Below are 22,718 nucleotides of genomic sequence, written 5' to 3'. Positions count from 1 at the left end.
CGTCGTGGCATAACAGCCAAGATTGAGCAGAAGCCAACGATCTCGTAGCGATCATCGTTCGATCTCGAGTACGAACATTAACCCTTTCGCTACTACGGGCCACTATAGTGGCCCTCCATAAGATGCCACTGAGGTACTACGGACCACTATAGTGGCCCTCCATAAGATGCCACTGAGGTACTACGGGGCACTATAGTGGCCCTCCATATAACGCCACTGAGGTACTACGGGCCACTATAGTGGCCCTCCATATGATGCCATTGAGGTACTATGGGCCACTATAGTGGCCTTCCATACGATGCCACTGAGGTACTACGGGCCACTATAGTGGCCCTCCATAAGATGCCACTGAGGTACTACGGGCCACTATAGTGGCCTTCCATATGATGCCACTGAGGTACTACGGGCCACTATAGTGGCCCTCCATATGATACTACTGAGGTACTACGGGCCACTATAGTGGCCTTCCATATGATGCCACTGAGGTACTACGGGACACTATAGTGGCCCTCCATAAGATGCCACTGAGGTACTACGGGACAGTATAGTGGCCTTCCATATGATGCCATTGAGGTACTACAGGCCACTATAGTCTCCTGTTTTATATTTCGCGGATATTCGTACGTCGCGGCTAAACTCGATAAACGCTCGCGAATTCGACGCCCGCGACGCCGCATTTGTACGACTTTTTGGATAGGATGGTTCGAAAGGACTTGTGTACTCGTTGTACGGTGTAGAATACTTCTTTATTCTTTCGCGAACTTTGTCTTCCGACGGATCGCGGTGCAGTGATCGAGTATTCGTTTTTACACTCGCCGTTTGCCCTGGTAAAATTCTTGAACAATCCTGATTGGCTAACCCCGCGCGTTGGGCCTTCCCAATCGGCGTTGTTCATTTGCCCTTTTTACCGCTTGTTCCTTACGCCCTTCGCGTATTTTCGGAACGGCGTGGTAATCGGAGGGGATAATGAGTTGGGCGTGACAACGCGTGGAACTTCTCCTTCGGGTCATCCGCATACGTTGTCGAAGTATGGGACGTATCATCTTAAAAATAGCTTCTTCGAAGGAGAGTGGTAAATTACGCAGGTCGTTTGCACGAGGCTAAAGTTTCCATTGCACGACTGAACGCTACAGCTCTTAGCTTCGATTCGACGCACGGCGCCGCGGTGAGATCGGAACGGACACAGTTTTGGAGCCGGCTGTACGCGAAAAACTGCAAGGAACGCGGGAATGTGCGCGGGGGACAGTTATGCGAAACAACGAAATTAAATTATCAGCCGCGAGCCGAGATAACGCGCGTTTAATTTTGATGCGAAATCTCCCAATCGTTCGCGGTAATGTTTGATGGAAATGAGGCTAACGCGCGCGAGCGCCCGAACGAAGGCTCGTTGATCCGCCCGGTCGAAGTGCGAATTATATTAACGAGCCGGTTTTTACGATTCCCCACGTCCCCCCGGTTTTTTCGATCCGCTCTCATCCCCTGTCCGCGCCCGATAGAGATCACCGCGATTCGACCGCTTTTTTTTTTCGTCGAACCGGTCGAGAAAAATCGACGGGAAATCGACGGTTTTCCAGTGCATCGAACACGTTCGGCCCGTCTGCAAATAGACCGCCGGTCGTTCGCGCAAACACGGATCTTTATGCATTAATTCGGAGAAACCGGCGCGGCGCGGCGTTAACGCGGAATTGTTTACCGTGTGCTCGTGAGTCATTTCATTTTATTGTACACTTTACGGTACCGGCATTTACGCGATCCTGTATGCCGCGCATCCATTCGATCCCCCGTCGCAATTGTAAATTGCCACCCTTGCCGGCGATCGAATCACGGGTTAGCTTGTTCCAATTTACCCTTTTATCATCTTTGTTCCTGGCTGGTTACAGGCCGGGCGCCCGGTTTCGTTGTAAAACCGACACCTCGGCGGGATAGCATTTTTCAATCGAACGAACCGAATCATTTTATCGCTGTTGGTCAAACGACTGGTTTCGTGTTCTTTATTTTCGGATCGTTCGAATTACGATGATGCGCTTGCGCATGGAACGATTGAATCCGCCGTTCGAGCGCGTAAATCGAGCCTTTTTATTTCGATGTCGCCTGTCGCTTGTGATTACAACTGTTTCGGGCGAGCTGGAGAGAAATGTCCTGCGTTTGCGTTTTAACCCTTTCGCTGAACGGAGCGCCGCGACGTCACTGCACGCTACGCGACGCATATTTATAAATAAAGGGTATTCCAGGGTATTTATAACGTCTTAGCATGCGCTCTTTAATTTGCAGTATGAGAGGAAATAACATTATGCAATATAATGCATCTTATGGAGGGCCACTATAGTGGCCCGTAGTACCTCAGTAGCAACTCATGGAGGACCACTATAGTGGCCCGTAGTATCTCAATGACATCTTATGGAGGGCCACTATAGTGGCCCGTAGTACCTCAGTGGCATCATATGGAAGGCCACTATAGTGGCCCGTAGTACCTCAGTGGCATTATATGGGAGGCCACTATAGTAGTCCGTAATACCTCAGTGGCATCTTATGGAAGGCCACTACAGTGGCCCGTAGTACCTGAGTGGCGTCTTATGAAGGGCCACTATAGTGGCCCGTAATACCTCAGTGGCATCTTATGGAAGGCCACTATAGTGGCCGTACTACCTCAGTGGCATCTTATGGAAGGCCACTACAGTGGCCCGTAGTACCTCAGTGGCGTCTTATGGAGGGCCACTATAGTGGCCCGTAGTAGCGAAAGGGTCAATATTCGTACTCGAGATCGAACGATGATCGCTACGAGATCGTTGGCTTCTGCTCGATCTTGGCTGTTACGTCACGACGACGAGTAAACCGCGGATCTTATGCATTCGTGGCAAAGATTAGAGTACATCGAAGTTGAAACGGTAGACAGATCAAGAGAATATAACCATTTAGCTGCGTCGATCTATTTTTAGGATCAATTTTGTACGCGTTTCATCGATCATACTGATTGCAGTTCCTTTCGGCGAGTTGTCCTAGAATAAATTTTGCTATTATTTGAAATGACAAACAAAAAAATAAGAAGCTCTCGTTTTTAACTTCTTTATCCGAGCCCCGTAACGAAAATTAAAAGAAATGAGAATACAGTAACGTCTCTCTAATTGACGCTTAGATTGTCCACAAAAATGGATAATTTAGGAAGAGGAGATACGATTATTCGAGCCTTATGGCTCGATTTTTATGGTTATCGATTGTCAATAATTATAGAAACGAGCCGCAGGGCTCGAATAATCGTATCTCCTCTTCCCGGATTGTCCATTTTTCTACACAATTCGAGCGTCAGTAAGTGAGACATTACTGTACACACGGAGAACTGTCAAAAACGAATAAACGTTTATTCTATGAAAAAGTAACGTTCATCGACCGGTTTCCACGTTCAAATTTATACTTTTCGCCAGATCTTGTCCAAAGATTAGCTGCGCAAACATGCTGGAATCGTGTCGAGAAACATACGACAGTGATAAAACAGCTCCGCTAGGATAATACGATCGCGGACACCGCAGTTCGTCTCTCCGCTTTCCTAAGATATTTAACCTCGATAAAGCCGGACGCTTTCAAAATGAAGCACCATTCTGAACGATCGATTCACGCTGTTTAGTCCAGCGGGACCGAAAAGAGCCGCGGCAGTCCGCGCGTCTCGCGAAAACGAATCGCCGAGCGTCGGCCGTAAAGTGTCCGCAAACGACCGGGCGCGATCCGAGACTCGAACCGGCATCTGTCCCGCGGAGTGACCATTTCCCAGCGTCGGGATCTCGTTGGTACGCCGGCAAAAGGAAGACACATCGGCGGTCGTCTTATAGCCTCGATTTGCCGCGAAGCCGCACCGGCAAGCGCCGGCAAAAGCAATATCGAAGTTTCAGGAATACCGGAGCCGCGAGCGGGCACAGAGCTCGATAAATCGAAACGGTCCTAAAACGAAGACAGCGAGGGAGCGGGGGTGTGAGGGGGGTTCGACGCGGAAGGGAACGCGGGAGGCGTCGGGATCGGGTACATAATTCGCCGGGGTCCCTTTCATTTTTCTCGGGGAGAGAGAGAGAGGGAGAGAGAGGGAGAGAGAGAGAGAGAGAGAGCATCGACCGTTCCCATCCATCGCGCCTCGTTATTAAGTAATATCGGGAGATTTGGTCTGCCGGGCCGATGCGCCGATAAAATTTTCATTTCGCGGTTCGATGGCCACGTCGACCGGTCGAAACCTTTTCCCGGGTATCTACCGGCACCTGGTCCGCCCACGCGCGCCAACCAGACCGAAGGAGTAACTGCTCTGTGTAGGCGAGATCGCGCCCCCTCTCTCTCTCTCTCTCTCTTTGCGTCTCGCTCTCATCTGTCAGCCTCGCGATCCCGGAAGCGGCGCAGCTTTCACCCGTGAATGCTTCAATTAATTGGCAGATCCTTCGGCATTCTGGCGGCGATCGGGCCGGGCCAGAAACCGGCGACGAACAGATCCGCCGGAAGTGGCTCCCCGCTCTCGCGCTATTTTTCCCTGGCCGGGATCAGGAGACGGCTCCCGAGCATTTCTCGGAACTTCTTGGCGCTCCATTTGCTCGCGATTCGATGGGGCTTACCGTCGAGGTTATTCCGCCCCAGCTAAGCCTGAGTTAGGTCCGGATTTCGCTCCGAGGGGGACCAGCAAACTTCCCTGTAGTTTGCGAGCAGTATCTGTTGACGGGATGCTCGCTGCGCGCCGTGCCACCACGCCGCACCCCGTGCCCCGATCCTCGTCTAGTCTGCCGAAATACGTGCCGCGCGGGTCCCTCCTTTCCTGCGGGAAACGAGAGGAGACCGTGCTTTCGGTAATCACCCGGCGATAACGTTGCTCCGCGGAATTGTTCGAGAAAATGATTCTCTTTCATTCTCGCCGGATCGGATCGGATTTGCGATTGAAAATGATATCTTCGACGGCGACGATTAATGCTGGGCTTTTTATTGGATTTCTCGGGGCGCAGGTTTCTTAGCAAAAAGCGCACTGTTCGCGCAACACGTTTCGCACGTGGATTTTTGCACATTTGCACTGGTCTGCAAGCTATCGTTTAACACGTTCCGTGCCACGTGTACCATCGATGGTACACGCTTGCATGTTTACTTAGTGAACTGAACAAATTGTTTACAAGAAATTTAGAACCAAAGAATCAATTTCCACCGCAAGAATGGGCGTTGATAAGTTTTTGTTACGTTGTTATGTGTACGAGAATTAATAATTGCACGTAATACATCAAGTTATAGTAAAATATCAAAGTGTGAAGATTCGAGTAAAAAAAGCTCGGCACGGAACGTGTTAATGCATTCGTTTAATGACTTCGTTTCTGTTTCTGTTTTTTATTGAAAATCGCCGGTATTATGAAAATGTTTCCGAGAGACATTTTTAGACGAATTGTTTCATTCGAGTTGTTACAGTTGAAATCGTACGAGGTTTAAATGAATCCAAGGCTAGGCGATCAACTGGAGCTATGGCGATACTAGGGCGATATACTGTAATAGTATCCTTCGTTCTATGGGCGCAAGATTTTCAAATATTTTCTTCGCGGAATTGCTGGATTTTCGTTCGAAGATCGAACGACAAACGAACGAAATTTGACTTCCGACTCTTCAACGAGGACGATCGAGGACAACGTGGAAAATGAAGCAACGAATTTCAGTTCTACCAAAAATCGTTCGAGCACTTCAGATCGATGGGAACGTTAAAAGAACGAGCATTCTACTCGTTGTATTCTCGTTTAGTAAAAGTTGTTTCGCGAAAATCGTGTCGATCGTTTTAACGATGGCGTTCTAATTTGCGTTGTTGCTTTCGTCCGTTACTTATCGGAGATTATTGCAGAGCTTAGAAAACTCCAAGCACAGTAAATTCACCCTAATTTCCTTGCGAACAAAAAAATTTTGAAAGAGGTGATACGATTTTTCGAGCATTGCACCTCGGTTTTACAATCGTCGACGATCGGCAAACTATAAAAACGAGCCGCGAGGCTCGAACAATCGTATCGTCGCTTCCGAAATTGCCCATTTTTGTTTACAAGTTCGAGGAAAATTAGGAAGAATTTACAGCAAGTAGAAAGAGCGGTAGCAGACGGATTTTGATAAGGTTCCCGGAAGCTTTTAGAAGAGCTGAAAATGTGGAACGCGCGCGTCTCGCCTGTTAGCCGGCATAACTCAGGTTCAAGGGATGAAACTACGTTTAAAGTTTACTTGGAAACTACCCGAGACAGGGACGGGATTCCCAAACAAATTTTGTGGCAGTCATCGATCTTCGCTACGGTTATTAAGACTCGAGGGTTTTCGGTGTCGAAAACTTTACGCAAGCGTCGCTAGATCCGATACAAAGCGAAATAAAAACACTAGAATCCAGCGACGATTGCTTTCGACGAATTTTTCAGTTTCGAATATACGAACGACGATAAATTGTTCGACGCGCATTAGACCGAAGAGTTGTTTCTTTGTTATACCCTCGGAATGCTGCGATCAATTCTCAAATAGAATTTTCAGTAATTAGGGTACTATTTTCAGCGAGTGGAACTATGCCACTGGATGGATTTTGGGGTGAAAATGCGATGCCGGATGAAAATTCGAGGCTTCTCCGTTATTTGAATTTGTTGTTCGAGTCTATCGTAGCTTTTAAATCTGTGAAGAATAAAGATTATAAGACTGTCCCAAAATTATGGTACTTGCGTGAAACGAGGGGCTTCTGAGATCATTTAAAGTACGTTTAACCAATGTTAAGTTTTCTACCGAATCCAGTCACGATTGCCACAATGTTCCAGTAGAATCTGGCACCGTAATTCCGAAAAAAGCCGCGCCGACGGGATCGCAGCCATGTCGGTCTCATCTACATTCAACATCCATTTCCCCGTCCGACGTAAAATAACCAATTCTGGCGCCGAATCTAATTCGAGAAACGATCGCTGCGTCCCGTAGAGCGAAAAATTTGTCCGTTTGCGCCGCCAATTTCGTAACTTGGGGCGCAACGCGAATAAAAAAAAAAGAAGCGTAGTTTACAGCGTCATTTGGTGGGGGCCATCTAGCAAAGTACACGGATAGTCGAACAGGGGACGAAGTTTCGCAGTAGCGGGACAAGTTTCGAGGGAGGAACGCTGTCGCTGATAGCAGCATCTTGCACGTTGGGGCAACAGATGCGAGGTAATCCTGTGAGAGGGTCGGCGGACGCGGAAGTCATCGACAGGAGCTCCATGTCGGCGGATCCGACTTGGCCCGCCGCGGCCCGACACGGTCCGGCATGGTTCGGCCCGGCCCGCCATGATCCGACATGATCCGGCGCGACTCGACATGGTCCGGCCTGGCCCGCCGCGGCCCGACAAGGTCCGACATGGTCCGTCGCGGCCCGACATGGTCCGGCGTGGCCCGACACGGTCCGGCACGGTCCGGCCCGGCCCGCCGCGACCCGACACGGCGCGCCGCGATCAGCAGCCCGTGCACGATGCTCGCATTAGTTGCCGCGAATGCGGCGCGCGAGCGTGCATTACGCGCGTATCATTAGCGGGACCGGTTCAATTAGGAGCATTAACAACCGCGTTCATCTCGAACCGGGACGAATGGACCGACGACAATGGGATCGTTCCGCGCCGCACGGGTTTTTTCCCGAGAGCGGACGATGCGGCCACCGCGGATCACGCCGATGTTTCCATGATTTTTCATAGGTCCTACGCTCGCACAATTTACCGAACGACAAAATACTGCAGCCGATTAACGGTCCGCGGACGCTGTCGCGATACGTTCGCCATCAAAATTTTCACCGGACGGTCGAATTCGCTTTTTACGTCGCCAATGGGATTACGATGAATCGCTGCGAATAAAAAGAGTCCGGGCTCGATAACGCTCCACGCGTTGCTTTTTTTGCCTTTGTCGATGATTTTTATCGGCGTGTTTTATTTTTTTTTGTTTCTTTATCGGAAACTGCGACTCTTGTTAACCCCTGCGACCGCCGCAGCGATTTCTTCGTTACGAATATTATCGATCCGTGTTTCGAAACGATCGAGGACGGATTTACCGCGCGCCCGATTAAAGTCTGATTATACTACTCGCAGTCGTTCGAGACCGGTTTCCATCCGAAGGAATGATTTTTAAAGCTAACGCGTTGTTCATCGAGAAAGTTACTTTTTTCACAACGTTACTCGTTGTTCGTGCTTCCGACGACAAATAAAACAGTGTTCGAAAATTTCATCGGAGACTCGACATAAAAATTCAACGCCTAACGATTCAATCTAAAGTTTCGATGTAAAAATTCAACAGAGAAGCTCGATATAAGAATTCCATATAAAACTTGTTATATCTGTATATTTTCTGGGACAGTTTTACGGAGCCAGGCGTCGTAATCGTTTCGTACATTAGGCGCGCAAAAAGACATCCGGAACTCTCTGAATTCTGCAATAAACAAAGTCGATCGATTTCCGGCTGCAGCTCTATCGAAAGAACGGACAAAGCCCATAAATTTCGGCGAAACCGCAAACCAGTCGCAACTTCGAGGGATTCTGAACCGTGTACAGGGTGTCCCGCGAGTTTTGCATACGGGGGAAATTTTTGTTCGCGTTTTCGTCGGACGGTGTTCGTGGAATCGGGACTTTTCTTTTCGAGGAACCTGAAAAGGACATTCTCCCGTTGATTATAATATGCTATACAGGATGTCCCAAAAATGTCTCGCAATCCGGAAATGGCGGGTTCCTCGGATCATTCGAAGCAAGTTTTTCCTTTACAAAAATTTTCTCCGAGGCACCGTTAACGAGTTATCAACGAAAAACAGTGACCAATAAGAATCGAGTACGGCTGACGCGGGCGGCCCAGCCAACCAGCGCACGAAGCCCGGTTCCGCTCATTGGCTCGGTCGCCTCGCGCCAGCCGAGCTCGCCTCTCATTGGTCACTGTTTTTCGTTGATAACTCGTTAACGGTGCCTCGGAGAAAATTTTTGTAAAGGGAAAGGTTGCTTCAAATGACCCGAGGAACCCGCCACTTTCGGATTGCGAGACATTTTTGGGACAGCCTGTATAATAGCGTTATAATCGCGGGTACACCGAGTGCATTTGAGCTCCGATGGCGCGACGCTGGACGCGCCAGCGTCCTCGAAACAGATCCAAAGAATTACGAGGCCGCTTCTGGATCGAGGCTATGTCAAGGTTAAATTCGCGTTTTCATCGAACGATGTTCATGGAATCGGGACTTTTATTTTCGAGGAAACTGAGAAGGGCATTCTCCGTTGATTATAATATAATATCGTTATAATCACGGGTACACCGAGTGCATTGGAGCTCGAACGTCGCGACGCTGGACGCGCCAGCGTCCTCGAAACAGATCCCAAGAATTACGAGGCCGCTTCAGGATCGAGGCGCGGCCCGTAAATTGCCGGGCGGGCCGGTCTCCGCGCAATCTCCATCAAATTCGTCTCCTTCGCGCGCGCCGAACGCGGATTCAATGAATCTCGGTCGTCCGGGACGTGACGCGTGTAATCGACACTCGCAGATTTTTCTATTTCCACGCGTGATAAACCGTCCAAGGGGCCGTCGAATTTATCGCCGGACGCTCCTTCGCTTCTCGGCGCGAAACAAACGAACCGGCTCCGCGCGATCGCGGAGAATATATTTCTCCGCGGCGCGGCTCCCGGCTCGCGGCCGTGTAAATTTTTATCGCCGACGCGCCCGCGAACGTTTCGTCGAAACCAATTCTTATCGCACGGTTGCATAGCTCGCGCAAATGCGAAACTTTAGATCTTACGCGTCGCTGGATCTACAACATTTTACGCTCGACACTGTTGCTTTTATATCGGTGATCTCGCCGGGCATCGACTGGCCAGTTTATACTTCTGCTTTAAAAGTTTATGCACAGGTTGTGTAGTTTGCAATGGGAACTCGTCAGCTTTTGCCGTGGAATATTCGTCGGTTTTCTTGGATTTGCGGCTTCGTTGAAAAGCGCAGTCAATTCTTCATAATTTTCTTTCAGCTTGGAAACAAAAATGGAGAATTTGCAATGGCAATTCGTCAATTTTTGCTGTGGAATATTCGTCGGTTTACGCGGATTTGAGGTTTCGTTGAAAAGCGCAGTCAATTCTTCATAATTTTCCTTCGGCTTGGAAACAAAAATGGAGAATTTGCAATAGCAATTCGTCAACTTTTGCTGTGGAATATTCGTCGGTTTTCACGGATTTGCATTTTCATTGAAAAGTACAGTCAATTCTCCATCATTTTCCTTCAGCTTGAAAACAAAAATAGAGTATTTGGGAAGACGAGATACGATTATTCGAGCCTCGATTTTAAATTGTTGACAATCGGTAACCATAAAAATGCGCCACGAGGCTCGAATAATCGTATCTCCTCCTCCCAAATTGCCCACTTTTCATTTCCAGGCTGAAGGAAAATTAGAGAAAATTGCAATAACGCTCGCTTAAAATCGGAATAAATGCCGAATAAATTAATCTATCACAAATTAATACACGAAACAGCTGCTTTTAGCGGTCGGTAAATCCAGCGCCGAACAGTCAAATCCGAAAGAATTCTCTTATCTCCCCAATCCGCTCCGATGATCCAACTGTAAAATACAGCCGCGTGCGCGACTACATCGAGATTCCAATCTGTAAAAAAGCTGCCGAAGCTCTCTGCGCGTGCAGCACAGATCGCCCCACGATCCTCGACCCGTTGATAAGCGTCGATCGGGCGGCAGGAATGGACGGAAACGCCGGTCCCAGGCCGTAGGTAAATAAATTCCGGCGGACCGCGCGCGTTCTCTCCGGAAGAAAACACAGGCGACAAAGGGAATTATTCGTGCGCGCTGGGGAACTTCGTTTCCGCGGCACGGAAATCTTTGCCGCGCTGCCAAAAGGAAAAACTGGAAAAACAGGCAGACACGCACGGCCAAAGTGAATTCGTGGCCGTTCCGCGTCTCTCTAGCGCCCGGCTCTCTCGTTTGACAGAGGACAGACGGGAAACGCAGCGCGGCGCGGCGCGGCGCGGCGCGACGCGGCGGTGTACACACGCGCGCGGACATGTTGACTAAACGCGAACCTCCGACGCATACCGACTACGGAATTCTGCATTACAATTTATGCTGATTTATATGCACCCGGCGGGCCGAGCGCCCGAGAGCGGAGCGCCGCGCGCCGCGTCGTCTCGCACATGCACAACCGAGCCGCGCGCGTCCTTCCTTTTTTCCCCCGTGCCGCTTTTCAGCCCTCGTTCTCCATTTTTCTTCGTTTCCGTGGGTGCACGCGTGTACGAGAACGTTGTCGAACGTTGTCGAGGTCACGATGCGCCCGGGACACTGAAAGGGGGGGGGGCGGTACTTGAGCCGGAAAATGGTTATATTTTTTATTTTTCTTCTTTCTTTTTTCGACGGTCGACGGAGTGGAGTTCGACAAAAGTAATTGGCTCGCGTCGCCTTGCAATTATTATAGAACCGGAGTTTCCGCATCGCTTTCATCGCGACGAGTGCCCGAGGAAATAAATCTGACGCGCGGTGTTCCGGCGTAGGGACGTCGCGATTTTTATAATTGGGGAATGCGGAAAATGCGCGCAAATTTGAACACTTTTTCTGGACAAGTGCCGCGGGTGCTTGTGTCAATTGTTCGGCATTTTCGTGAACGAATGTAGGGTGCTTGTAAATCATTGAACGTTTTCGTGAACGAATGTAGACGCTTCTAGATCGTTAAACATTTTCGCGGACTCTTTTTATTAAAGAGTTGAATTGATTTCGCATTGTACGAGCGTCGCGTGACTGATGGTTAAATTGGAACCAGGAAACGATTTAAATGAAATTAAAAATGAAATAGATTTATAAAAAGTCCAGGTCCCCGGAGAAATGAAAATTACGCGAAGTCGAAGCGATAGTTCGGATGAATTTTGAAACACGTTCTCGTGGGACTATTTCTATGCAACTTAGCTTAAATGAAAGCTAGAAGTGTCTGCGTTGGAACAGGGTAAATTAGATTACAATAGAACGTCGAGATCATTTTGAAAAATTAAATGGAATCAACCTCTCAACCTCTGACATCGTGGGGTTTGCAAGATTTTAAAGAAAAAATTCAGATGGATTTTATGATACGTATCCGTGGAGCTATTTCTATGCAACTTAGCTTAAATGAAAGCTAGAAGTGTCTGCGTTGGAACAGGGTAAATTAGATTACAATAGAACGGCGAGATCATTCTGAAAAATTAAAAGGAATCAACCTCTCAACCTCTGACATCGTGGAGTTTGCAAGATTTAAAAGGAAAAGCTCAGATGGATTTTAAAATACGTTCCCGTGGAGCTATTTCTATGCAACTCGGCTTAAATGAAAGCTAAAAGTGTCTACTTTAAGACAGGGTAGATTAAGCTAAAATTGTATAATAAGTCCGTTCGCGTCAACTACCGCGCGGTACTATATTATCTTACAAGAGAACGCGAAGGGGTTTACTATTCGACCGAGATCTAGAAAAATGAACAACAATTCGCCAAGCAGCGAACAGAGTATTTCGATTCCAAATGCCAAACACTTGCTATAAAATGGAAAGATTCGATCGCAGTTCGCTGGACTACAATTCGTTACAGCTACTCGCATCGAACGGTGATCGCCGCGTTTCGTAAAAGTGGATTCGGTGGGCGATAGTCGGTCCTCTTAAGGACCGTCACGTTCGATCATCGTGACGGCTTTGTCTTCGTGCGACCGGTGTATCCACGGCAGTCACTTTAATCCGCGAAGTTGCAGCCGATTAGCATTCACGGAAGCAGCTCGGTCTTTGTTGTGTCGACAGTCAACCTGGACCCGGAATCGCGGGATCGTGCCAACTGGGTAACTACTGCGGACCGTAGTTCCCGGTGAAACCGAGACGCAAACTGGGTTAGGGCGAAGGCAGCTAGTAAATACAGTAATTTCTCCGAGAAATGTTCGTAGGTCGGAATTGAAACCGTCAGATCCGAGAATACCGAGTCGCGATTCTTCGGGCCTGGCGGCTCGTTCTTACAGAAACTCTGGACAGTCGGTGAAAAATAATTGTACAATAATCTATACCGTCTAGATCAATTTGAGAAAGCCTCTACTATAATCTCCCTAAATCATTTCCAATGGAAAATATATTATTTTTTCATAGGCGAAACTGAATTTTCCACCTTCGGTTTCTCCTCCTCGGAAACTCCGCATTCGAACGTCGCTCCAGGGTCTGAAAAATTGTTTCCACGATTCCGATTACCACAATCTTAAAGATTAGGGTCTCCTCTTTCGAACGACGTCAAATTTTTCGATCTACGATTTCGTCTTCCTCCTTTATCGCTGAGGAAGATCGACGCTGTGGAAAATGAATTTTAACAAATTTCCGATTTCAATTCCAGTCCCTGTTAGCTAACTCTTTTATTTATAATTTTTTGCCACGATTCGACGGTCCGTAATCCGCTCGATAACAATGTACGTACGTGTCGTCGCATCGGCTCGAAGAATTTTGACGTGTAACGAGATAGCCGAAGTATAGCTGCTCTCCGTCTCCCAGCCTTTTGTCTGCGAGGCTGCTGGCTCGATGCGGACATGCTGCCGAACTTTCGTATAGTATCCGACTACAGGCTTAACATTCCTGCAGCAGAAAGTCTGGACGACGGATCCTCAAGATCGATCGGTTCGATCGAAGGATATACCAATCTTTCTGCGACATTGATAGGAAAATCGGCACGCACTTGCCGATTTTATCGTACGCCATGCGTGCGGTGCGCTCCTGCCGCAACAGCAACGCGCATCGTGCATCTCTATTGCACTGTATAAAAGGATTGCGCGTTTTAATAGATTTAATCTGGCAGCATACGTCAAGTTGAAGGGATAACAGGAAGTACGCTCGCCGTTAACGACGCGACGGGTTAGCCGTCGGAAGCCGGCATCGACAGCGCCGAGCCCCACCTCTCCCCCCTACCGCGATGAAATTTTTACAATTTCCATACCGACGATCGGGCACAAAGAGAGTCCAGAATATTTCCCGTTAATCGTTCCCGTCGAACAGGAGTCGTTCGCCACTTGGTTCAGCGGCGTTTACATCGAGCGACGCGGGATTAAATTAAGCCCGCCGTACAAGCGTGCACTCGCGCCGTCAAAGGGCATGAATTATTCCCAGCGGACCGTTCCCGCGTGCATAGCGCACGGCTGACAGCTCGATAAAAGGGCAAAAGCGCCGTTTTATCGGCCATGGAGGCTAATCGGATCCGCGAGGCTCTAATGACGACCCGCGTCTCACCCCCCGCAATTATCGTCCCGGTGCGGCGATCTGTGCGCCCCGACCGATTAAGACGCTTCGAACTGCAGTAAATTATCCCTAATTCGGTTCGACGATGAACGATCGCGTTCGCCGAGGTCCGGAGCCGTCGATAAGCGCCGAAACTTCGGGGAGGGGGCCGAGTGCGTTCCGCGTTTCGCCCGGGCATTTTCTCGACGCTTAAAATCTGCGAAACTTTCCGGGAGCACTGCAGCCATCGGGAAAGTTCGCGCAAATATTTTCCTTCTGTTTTTCCCGGGAACCACTCAAAACCGTGGCAGCACTCTCTCTCTTTCTCTTTCTCTCTTTCTTTCTCTCTCGCGCGACGGTTTATCCGTTCGACGGGCGCGGAGGCAGGGCGGCGGCGCGTTTGACGCTGACAGGAAGTCCCGCCTTCACTCGCGCCCAAACTCGATGGAATAATTTTGCAAGTTCCGACGCGTTATACACCCGACAGCGTGCACTCTTCCGGCGGTCCCCGTCCCCGCACCCTCCCTCCCCCGGCCACGATTTTCCTCGCGGGGCGCGACGCGACGGTTCGCCGGCAGTAATAAATCAGCTTTCCTCCGCGCTGCAAACTTCTTTCTCCGGCGCGCCGCTTCGGTTATTCGCCCCCGCCGATGGAACCATCCGCGGCTGGCCTTTGTCAACCCCCGACACGCGCCCCTTGCAACCCCCCCGCCTCCTATTTACGTTGCTGTAGCGTCTACGCGAAAGTTTCTTCAAAAAGTGCCGAGCCGCGCCGCGTCGCGCCGCACCCCGTTGCAGAACTTTCCGGAAACTCAGAGCGGGCCGAGTGTTCGCTGCCGTTCATCGAACTTAGCATTCACGCTGTCCCTCGGCTCCGCGTCAATCCCACTCGCACCCACCTTAAAGCACCCCCGCGATCCTCTTTCGGGGATACGCAGGCGACTCGGCGGGCTGTTTACCGTTGCATATGCGGCGGAAAGTTTGTCGCGGAAGCGGCGACGTTCCGTATTTTTCGACGCGCCCGGCGACGTTGATGATTCAAAGCGATTGCCTTTTAAGCGGTTCGCCAGGCGAGATAGATTATCGCCGCTTCCGACGGCATTCGCTGTACTTGCGGTGGCTCTGTTGAACGATTATCGCGGCGGCATCCGTTCCGGAGCGTTTCCGCGTCCGGTTGTTTCGTGGATATTTAACGTCTCGACGGCGATGCTTATTTATTTGTAGCGAACGTGGTTCTGAAGAGGCGCGGCTCGGTAAGTGGACGAGAAACGATCTCGCGTCGACTCGAAATTCGATAGTTTGCGGCGGAGACAATTGCAATCTTTAACTCTCGATTCGAAGGGCAATTATCGAAAGGATCTCTCGTTTCTTATGGTAAAACACCCCGGCGGAAATTCTGAAAAATTTTAACATGCCGCGGCTGCCGATCTTAAAATGTTTCAGTCGCGAACATTTGGCAAACGTGAGAAGAATGATCGGCGATTTTAAAAAGGGCGCGAGCCTGTGGAGCGATAAAGCACGCCCTTGCGTTGAATTTAACTCGAAATTCGGTAGCTCGCGGCGGAGACAATTGCAATCTTTAACTCTCGATTCGAAGGGCAGTTGTCGAAAGGATCTCTCGTTTCTTATGATAAATCACCCCGGGGAAAATTATGAAAAATTTTAACGTGCCTCAGCTACCGATCTTAAAATGTTTCAGTCATTTGGCAAACGTGAGAAGAATGATCGGCGATTTTAGAAAGGGCGCGAGCCTGTGGAGCGATAAAGCACGCCCTTTGCATTGAATTTAACTCGAAATTCGGTAGCTCGCGGCGAACACAAAATTTGACATCTGAATTCAACCCTTCGGCGCGATTGGAAGGGTAGTCGCGAAAAGGATCTCTCATATCCAATGTTAAATCGCCGGCGGGAATCCAGAATTTTTTGCACGCTTCGTACGAACATTGTGCGATGCTTGAATTGCAACAGAAAAATTGATAGAAACGGCGAAGAAGGATCGGCGATGAGTAGACTGCGGATTTTTATGCGTATTCCCGTTTTCGGGGGTTGTTCTACGAAGATTAGAACGACGGGAATATTTTCATCGTCGACTGTGAAAATAAAAATGAAATAAAATAAAATAATATAAAATAAAATTAGATGAGAATAAAATAAATCAGACCTCGTCAACTAACGCGCTTTCTTACATTTTAGGAATCCGCGCGCGCAACGAACGCGCGAAGATCCGCGGTCCAGCGACGACAAAAGCGAAACAGATAACAGTTCGGTACACCGTTCACAATTCGAGCGTTAAGACCGCGCGGGTTTTTTATAGTGAAAATAACAGTTTACTTACCGCGCCGCGCGAAACGAATTGCCGCGCCGCGGGCTAAGCCTCGCGTCACGGAGGAAATATGGGGTGCGCAGGGGAACAGATGGACGGGACGCGTGCGTTTCGCAATTTTTTCGGGAACAGGACGGGGTGGGGAGGGGGGCCAACACTCTGGGTCGCATACTCGGCCTTGTTTTTTTTCTCCACTATGTTTCCATTTATTTTGTATATGACAGCAGTACGGTCTGCTCGGTCTCTCCCTCTCGTAACAAGAACAAAAAAAAAAACGAGAAAAAATAATAGTTAATACTTCCTCTTTGTCGTCATACTGTCTAGTATCGCTTGTACAATTACAACTTAGACACGCTTGCGGATATATGAAGAAGAAAAGATAAAGGAAACAGAAACGGAAGAAAATCGAGTGAAACACGCCGTCGATGCTTGCTGTTGCCGCGCGCCCTCGCGGGCGTTAAATCGATTAATTAAGATCTCTGTCCTTAAGTTACGCTGGCCGCAGCCTTATAGCCTTAAGTAACGATTCTCGAAAATCCGTTTTACGGCTAGACTAAAAAGAAAGAAAGATAAAATGAAGAAGAAGAAGAAGAAGAAAGAAATAAAGAAACCCGCGCCCCGTGTTTCATCCGTTATTCCCCGTTGGTCTCGCACGATTCGTTCCGAGTTGCGAACTCGAATTCCGATTCGCGGACGATTAGCAGCGCGCAGGCGGTGTACGGACCCCGGGGCGATTCGCTCGAGCGAGTGGAACCGCGCCGCGGGTTGTATCGCGGGCGAGGAGAAAAAGGGACGCTCTGAGAATCCGCGCGAGTAACCGTTCGGAAAATTAACACGGAAAGTCGGAATCCGATCGACGGATCGCGAATCCTGGGCCGCGCGCTGATTGTACTTGTTTTGTTCTCTCTATTTGTTTCCGGTTCGCAGAAAAGACGGGCCGGGCCGGGCCCCGGGCAGGGTCGCGCGGCCCGGCCTCGGTTCGCTTAAACTCTACTCGGCTTGGCGAACGCGGTAAAACGCTACGCCGAACGCTCGTTCCTGGATCAAGGGAGACGCGTCTACGTCGCTACGTTCGTATTGTCGTCGCCGATAAAAAGCACTAATTGTCTGTCTCGACTAAGTGCCTCGAGGCGGCGGTTAAGTACGGGCGAGCGGGGCAACGACCGCGAAGAATATTCGTCCGGCGGCCCGAGAAGCGAACGAAGGATCGAGAAAATGATTCCCGGCGGGCGTCGTTTCGATGGCTCGTCGCGTGAGAAAGAGGAATCTATGGAACGTGAATTCGCCAAGCGTGTTCGTGCGCTGTCGTTGAAGCTGGTCGACACGCCTCGAGGACACGGTAATCTTATCGCTAATTATACGAAGTGAAGGCACAAGTTCGGGGAAAGAATCTGTCGCGGAGCTCGGCCCCGGAAAACGCTCGCGAAAAATTCCGCCCGCTTCTCATTCGGGATTACGCTCGATCTACCGGCGAAAACGCTTCCGGCTCCTCTCTCTCTCTCTCTCTCTCTCGTTCTCTCGTTCTCTCCCTCTCCCGCATTCTTGTTCGTTAGGCACGTAATTGTTAAAGCATAGGCAGCGGAGTACTCGGTCGACGAACGAGGCACCGCGATCTCGCATCTTGCTCTCTGAATCGCTCTCCTCTATCTCTCGTTACAATCTTCCCGCCCTCTCTTCGTTATCCAGCTACGTTTTTGTCCGCGAATCATGCCGATGCTAATACTTTTCCCGAGATTTGCAACCCCTTTATGACTCCAGCTATTCGCAGGCCGCGTCTTCGTTTACGTTCAAATCTTTTCCTAATTCTAATTCTAATTTATCATTAGGTTCCGGTAATGTTCTCTGTATTTAGTATCAAGTAATCGGTTCGCTTCGCGCGACAAACGACAAATATTAACTCGAAAAATTCACGCGATATCAGAGTCATTCGATTAGAGGCACCGAAACTAGAAAGTGAAAATTTGCCATAGGAAATATTCAGCCATTTTGTGTTCTACAAATCCTAACAACAATCAATTTGTTCAATACATTACGATACAAGTGAATTTCATAAACCTAGTTGAAAATTAACGTCGCCTATATGTGACGCGGCACTGAACGTGTTAAAAAACGCGGTGAATATATCGGCCGGAGGAAAATTTAATTTTCTTTTATAGAACTGACGTTATTATTATTACAACGTAAAAATATATATATATATATATATATATATATATATATTTACGCACTTGTTACAATTTCGTACAATTAACTTTGAAATAAATTGAAGAAATTCTATAACAACTTCCTACCAGTTCCCAAAATTTATTCAACTTTCTGCGACTGTCCTAATAATTTTGGAGAGGTGTGTACGTATCGCTCCTCGGTTTATCCATCACAGGTTCTCGGTTATCTGTATTATCCGTTCGCAATCCGCCTCTCGTTCGTATCTTTCGCTCCGGCGCCTCCTGTTATAATCACCCCCTGCCCGCCCCCCTCGATCTATCATCGCCGCTTGTTTGTACACCTGTTCGCAGGGCACGCAATCATCCCTCGCTTTATCCAGCCGTACGCGGGCCAGCTCTCGTTAAAATCGCGTCCCCTTATCCCGTTTCTAATCACTCCGCCCCTCTTTTTCCCCAGATTCTCGAAGCACGCAATCGTTAAGGCACCGAGCGAGAGAGGGATTTACGATCCCCGGCCGATGGACTCTCGAATTCGTTATGTTTTACGAGGAGCCGGAAGCTTCGCGGCAAAAAGTCGAACGTCGGCGGAGGGCGGAGGAGGGTGGAGGGTGGCTGGGAAAAGGCAGGGCTGGTTTCCAAGGCTCATACATCTTTCATGGGACGTCGTTAGGCCGGCAGACGGTGAAAAGAACACATCCTTTCGTGTCCGGACGGGAACCCGTGGCTTACGCGGACACCTGTCGACGTTCGTTTCTCGCGTTTCCATCCCCCCCGCGCGAGCCGATTAATTGAGACGACGCCGGGGATTTTCCGTCCCGACCGAGTTACTTTCGCGCGGCACGAGGGCTCTTGTCCATTGGGTGTACGAAACATGTCTCCAGCGAACGAGCCGGGAGATTCGAATCTGCTCTCGACGTCGATTGATCTTTCGCGAATGGAGATTTCTGTATCGTTCTACTCGAGCCTGAGAGAGCGTCGAGCGGTTCGAATGGTACAAGCGGATTGTTACGCGGCCGTGCCGAGACGACGTTTCTATTTTTTCTTAACACTCTCCCGGACACGTTTCTGTACGGAACTTTTTGTAGTGGAACGAGGCACTTCGGAGAACGAGCAAACCGACAGAGGTCTATCAGTTTCGAGATTTGAACAGCTTCGAGCGCGAGGAGCATTCTTCCTCGGCAATTACGAATCCGAACAAAGCGAAAAATACGATTTTTACAATTTTCAAAGTCTTCGATAAAGCGATTCTGTGCACCAATCCGCCTAGAGATGGCACATCTTTCATTGACGGCGAAATTTGTCGAATTTTCTATTCGCGAAACTACGCTTTTTTTATACCTCTCAGTTTCGAGCGCGAGAAGCCATTCTTCCTCGGCAATTACGAATCCGAACAAAGTGAAAAATACGATTTTTATAATTCTCAAAGTCTTCGATAAAGCGATTCTGTGCACCAATCCGCCTAGAGATGGCACATCTTTCGAAATTTTCCGAATTTTCTATTCGCGAAACTACACGCTTTGTTTTTATACCTCCCGGCTTCGAATAGAACGAATCGAGAGCTCAACGAATCGAGAGCTCGACGAATCGAAGCGTCGACGATCAACGCAGCAGTGTCAAAAACCGCAGCTAAACGTGTTCCATCATTATACCAGAGAGCTTCCCGGTTCGCGGAATATTCTGCAGCCGGTCGCCGTTGCCGAGGCAGTCGTCGAAAACCGCGGCCGATCCGAGCCCGCTCTCGATCGTTCCTGCGAAATCGATCGAACGGGGGTGGTCGGGGGTGGCGTGAAAATCGGCGTCGCGAATGGGTCCAGTCGCGAGGGTGTCCGTATCGACGGCGTAGCAGAAAACGACGCGTTTTCTCTTCCGGAACAAGGGGGCCGTGGCGTAAATGGCCCGACGAAATTGTCGATTCGACGCGGATAACGATTCGACGTGTCGCCGACGGGATTCGCGGCTTCGATGGACAGACGGAGCCGACAGTTTTCGATTTCGAAGCGGTGTTCCGATCAGCGTGGAGGAATCGGCAGCTTGTCCGCGAGAGACTCTGGAGGGATGAGCGAAAACAATGGGGGTAGCTAGCTTTCTACAGGTCGTTCAAATTAAGAAGCATTCGATATTTTTATGGTAAATAAAAAGAGATGTTCGGAGGCGGGCGAACGCGCGTAGAAAATCCAAGGAAATCCGTGCACGCGAAAGCAATGGGGGTAGCTAGCTTTTGACAGGTTGTTCGAATTAAGGAGCATTCAATGGTGAATAATTTTTATGGTAAATAAAAAGAAATGTTCGGAGGCAGGCGAACGCGCGTAGAAAGTCCAAACAGTCCAAGGAAATTCGCCCGTGCGATCTGCGGGAACGTTTTGGAAACGGGAAGGACGAATTTGCGGGAACAACCCTACCCACCCTCTCCTTTGCGTTCGACTGACTTTCTTGTTCCGTAAAGTTCGAGGTTTCCGAGGCCTCGAGGGGTCCGCGGTTTTTCTACTCCGTTCTCGTCGGTCGCGACCTCCTGTTTGTTGCTCGGCTGCTCGCCTCCGTCGGAGCCGGGACATTCGTTTCAGCGATTCTCGGGCCGAGAAACGTCCCCGGGAACGTCCCGGGAAATGTCTCGAGGACTCGCGGCCGCCTCCCGCGTCCCTCCCTACTCCATCGCCGCCTCCTGGAGAGCGTGCAGATGAGCGTAGAGGCCGTCCGCCGCTATTAGGTCGTCGTGAGTGCCCATCTCCGCGACCGTTCCCTTCTCCAGCACGCAGATCACGTCCGCGTTCCTTATAGTGGCCAGACGGTGCGCGATGGTGATGCACGTCCTGCCCTCCATCGCCTTGTCCAGCGCCGCTTGCACGACCTGTAATGCAGAAACGCACGGCAACGATCAGCTACGATTCACGACAATTACGGTAATTTCTCTCGGAAATGCCCAATTTCGGGTTGCTGCGAATTTCCCTGAATTTCGCCTATGCGATTTAATAGGGTCCCTATTTAACCTTATTTAATAGGGACGACCGTCGAATCGTGGCACGTGGCCTCTGAATTGCCTTCGAATAGTGGCACGTGGCCTCTGAATTGCCTTCGAATCGTGGCACGTGGCCACCAAATTGCCTTAGAATTGGTTTCAAATCGTGTCGCGTGGCCGCCGTATTGCCTTCGAATAGTGTCACGTACTCCCCGAATTGTCTTCGAATTGTGTCACGTGGCCATCGAATTGTCTTCGAATTGTGTCACGTGGCTATCGAATTGCCTTCGAATCGTGTCAAATGGCCTTCGAATTGCCTTCGAATCGTGGCATGTAATCTCCGAATTGTCTTCGAATCGTGGCACGTGGCCTCCGAATTGCCTCCGAATCGTGGCAAAAAATTAGAAATAAAAGAATTAGCTAACAGGGATTGGAATTAAAATAAAAAAATGTGTCAAAATTCAGTTTCCGCAGCGTCGACCTTGGTCGCTTCGGACCGCGATAAAGAAGGAATACAAAATCGTAGATCGAAAATTTTGACATCGTTCGAAAGAGAAGACTCTGATCTTGAAGATCGTGGTAATCGGAATCGTGGGAAAAAATTTTCAGAGCCTGGAGAGACGTTCGAATGCAGAGATTTTCCACCTTCGAAACCGAAGATTCACTTTTGCCAATGAAAAAATATTTTTCATTGGAAATGATTCAGGAAGACCATAGTAGAGGCTTTCTCAAATTGATCTAAACGGTACAGATTATTGTACAATTATTTGTTGCCGCCTGTTCACAACAGTTTCTATAAAAACAAGCGGCGAGACTCGAAGAATCGCGACTTATTACGTATTCCCAGATTTTGGCATCGAGCCGCATCAAATCTTTATTTTCGTCGAACAAGGTACGCTCTGGGAATAAGATATTAAAATATTTAAGTCCGCTGGTTTAAAATTCAGTACACCGAATATTATTCTTGTTCCTTGAAAATATGCCCCCCCCCACCACCACCCCGCCACCATTTGAATCGCAAATTCCGCGCAGGGATTAAATTTTTCACCGTCCGAATCTTTTCGAAAATTTTTACCGTAGACGCGTAAATCCC

The 22,718-nt window shown here is 49.3% G+C and overlaps 1 protein-coding gene across 8 annotated transcripts in view; it reads right to left on the bottom strand.

Moving 5' to 3' along the window:
• Positions 1 to 16,685: 16,685 nt before the first annotated feature.
• Positions 16,686 to 22,718, bottom strand: part of Mdr49 (Multi drug resistance 49) — a 178,276-nt gene continuing 172,243 nt past the window's right edge. For all 8 annotated transcript variants that reach the window (XM_076520292.1, XM_076520299.1, XM_076520296.1 and 5 more), the window contains one exon: positions 16,686 to 21,517. In XM_076520292.1, the coding sequence (XP_076376407.1) occupies positions 21,314 to 21,517 (204 nt within the window). In that variant the 3' untranslated portion in view covers positions 16,686 to 21,313. The remainder of the gene's footprint in view (positions 21,518 to 22,718) is intronic.

Source organism: Megalopta genalis, chromosome 3, assembly GCF_051020955.1.
Source record: "Megalopta genalis isolate 19385.01 chromosome 3, iyMegGena1_principal, whole genome shotgun sequence".
Taxonomy (NCBI): Eukaryota; Metazoa; Arthropoda; class Insecta; order Hymenoptera; family Halictidae; genus Megalopta; species Megalopta genalis.
Note: the sequence above shows the minus strand (reverse complement) of the source record. Positions and strands in the feature narration are given on the sequence as shown.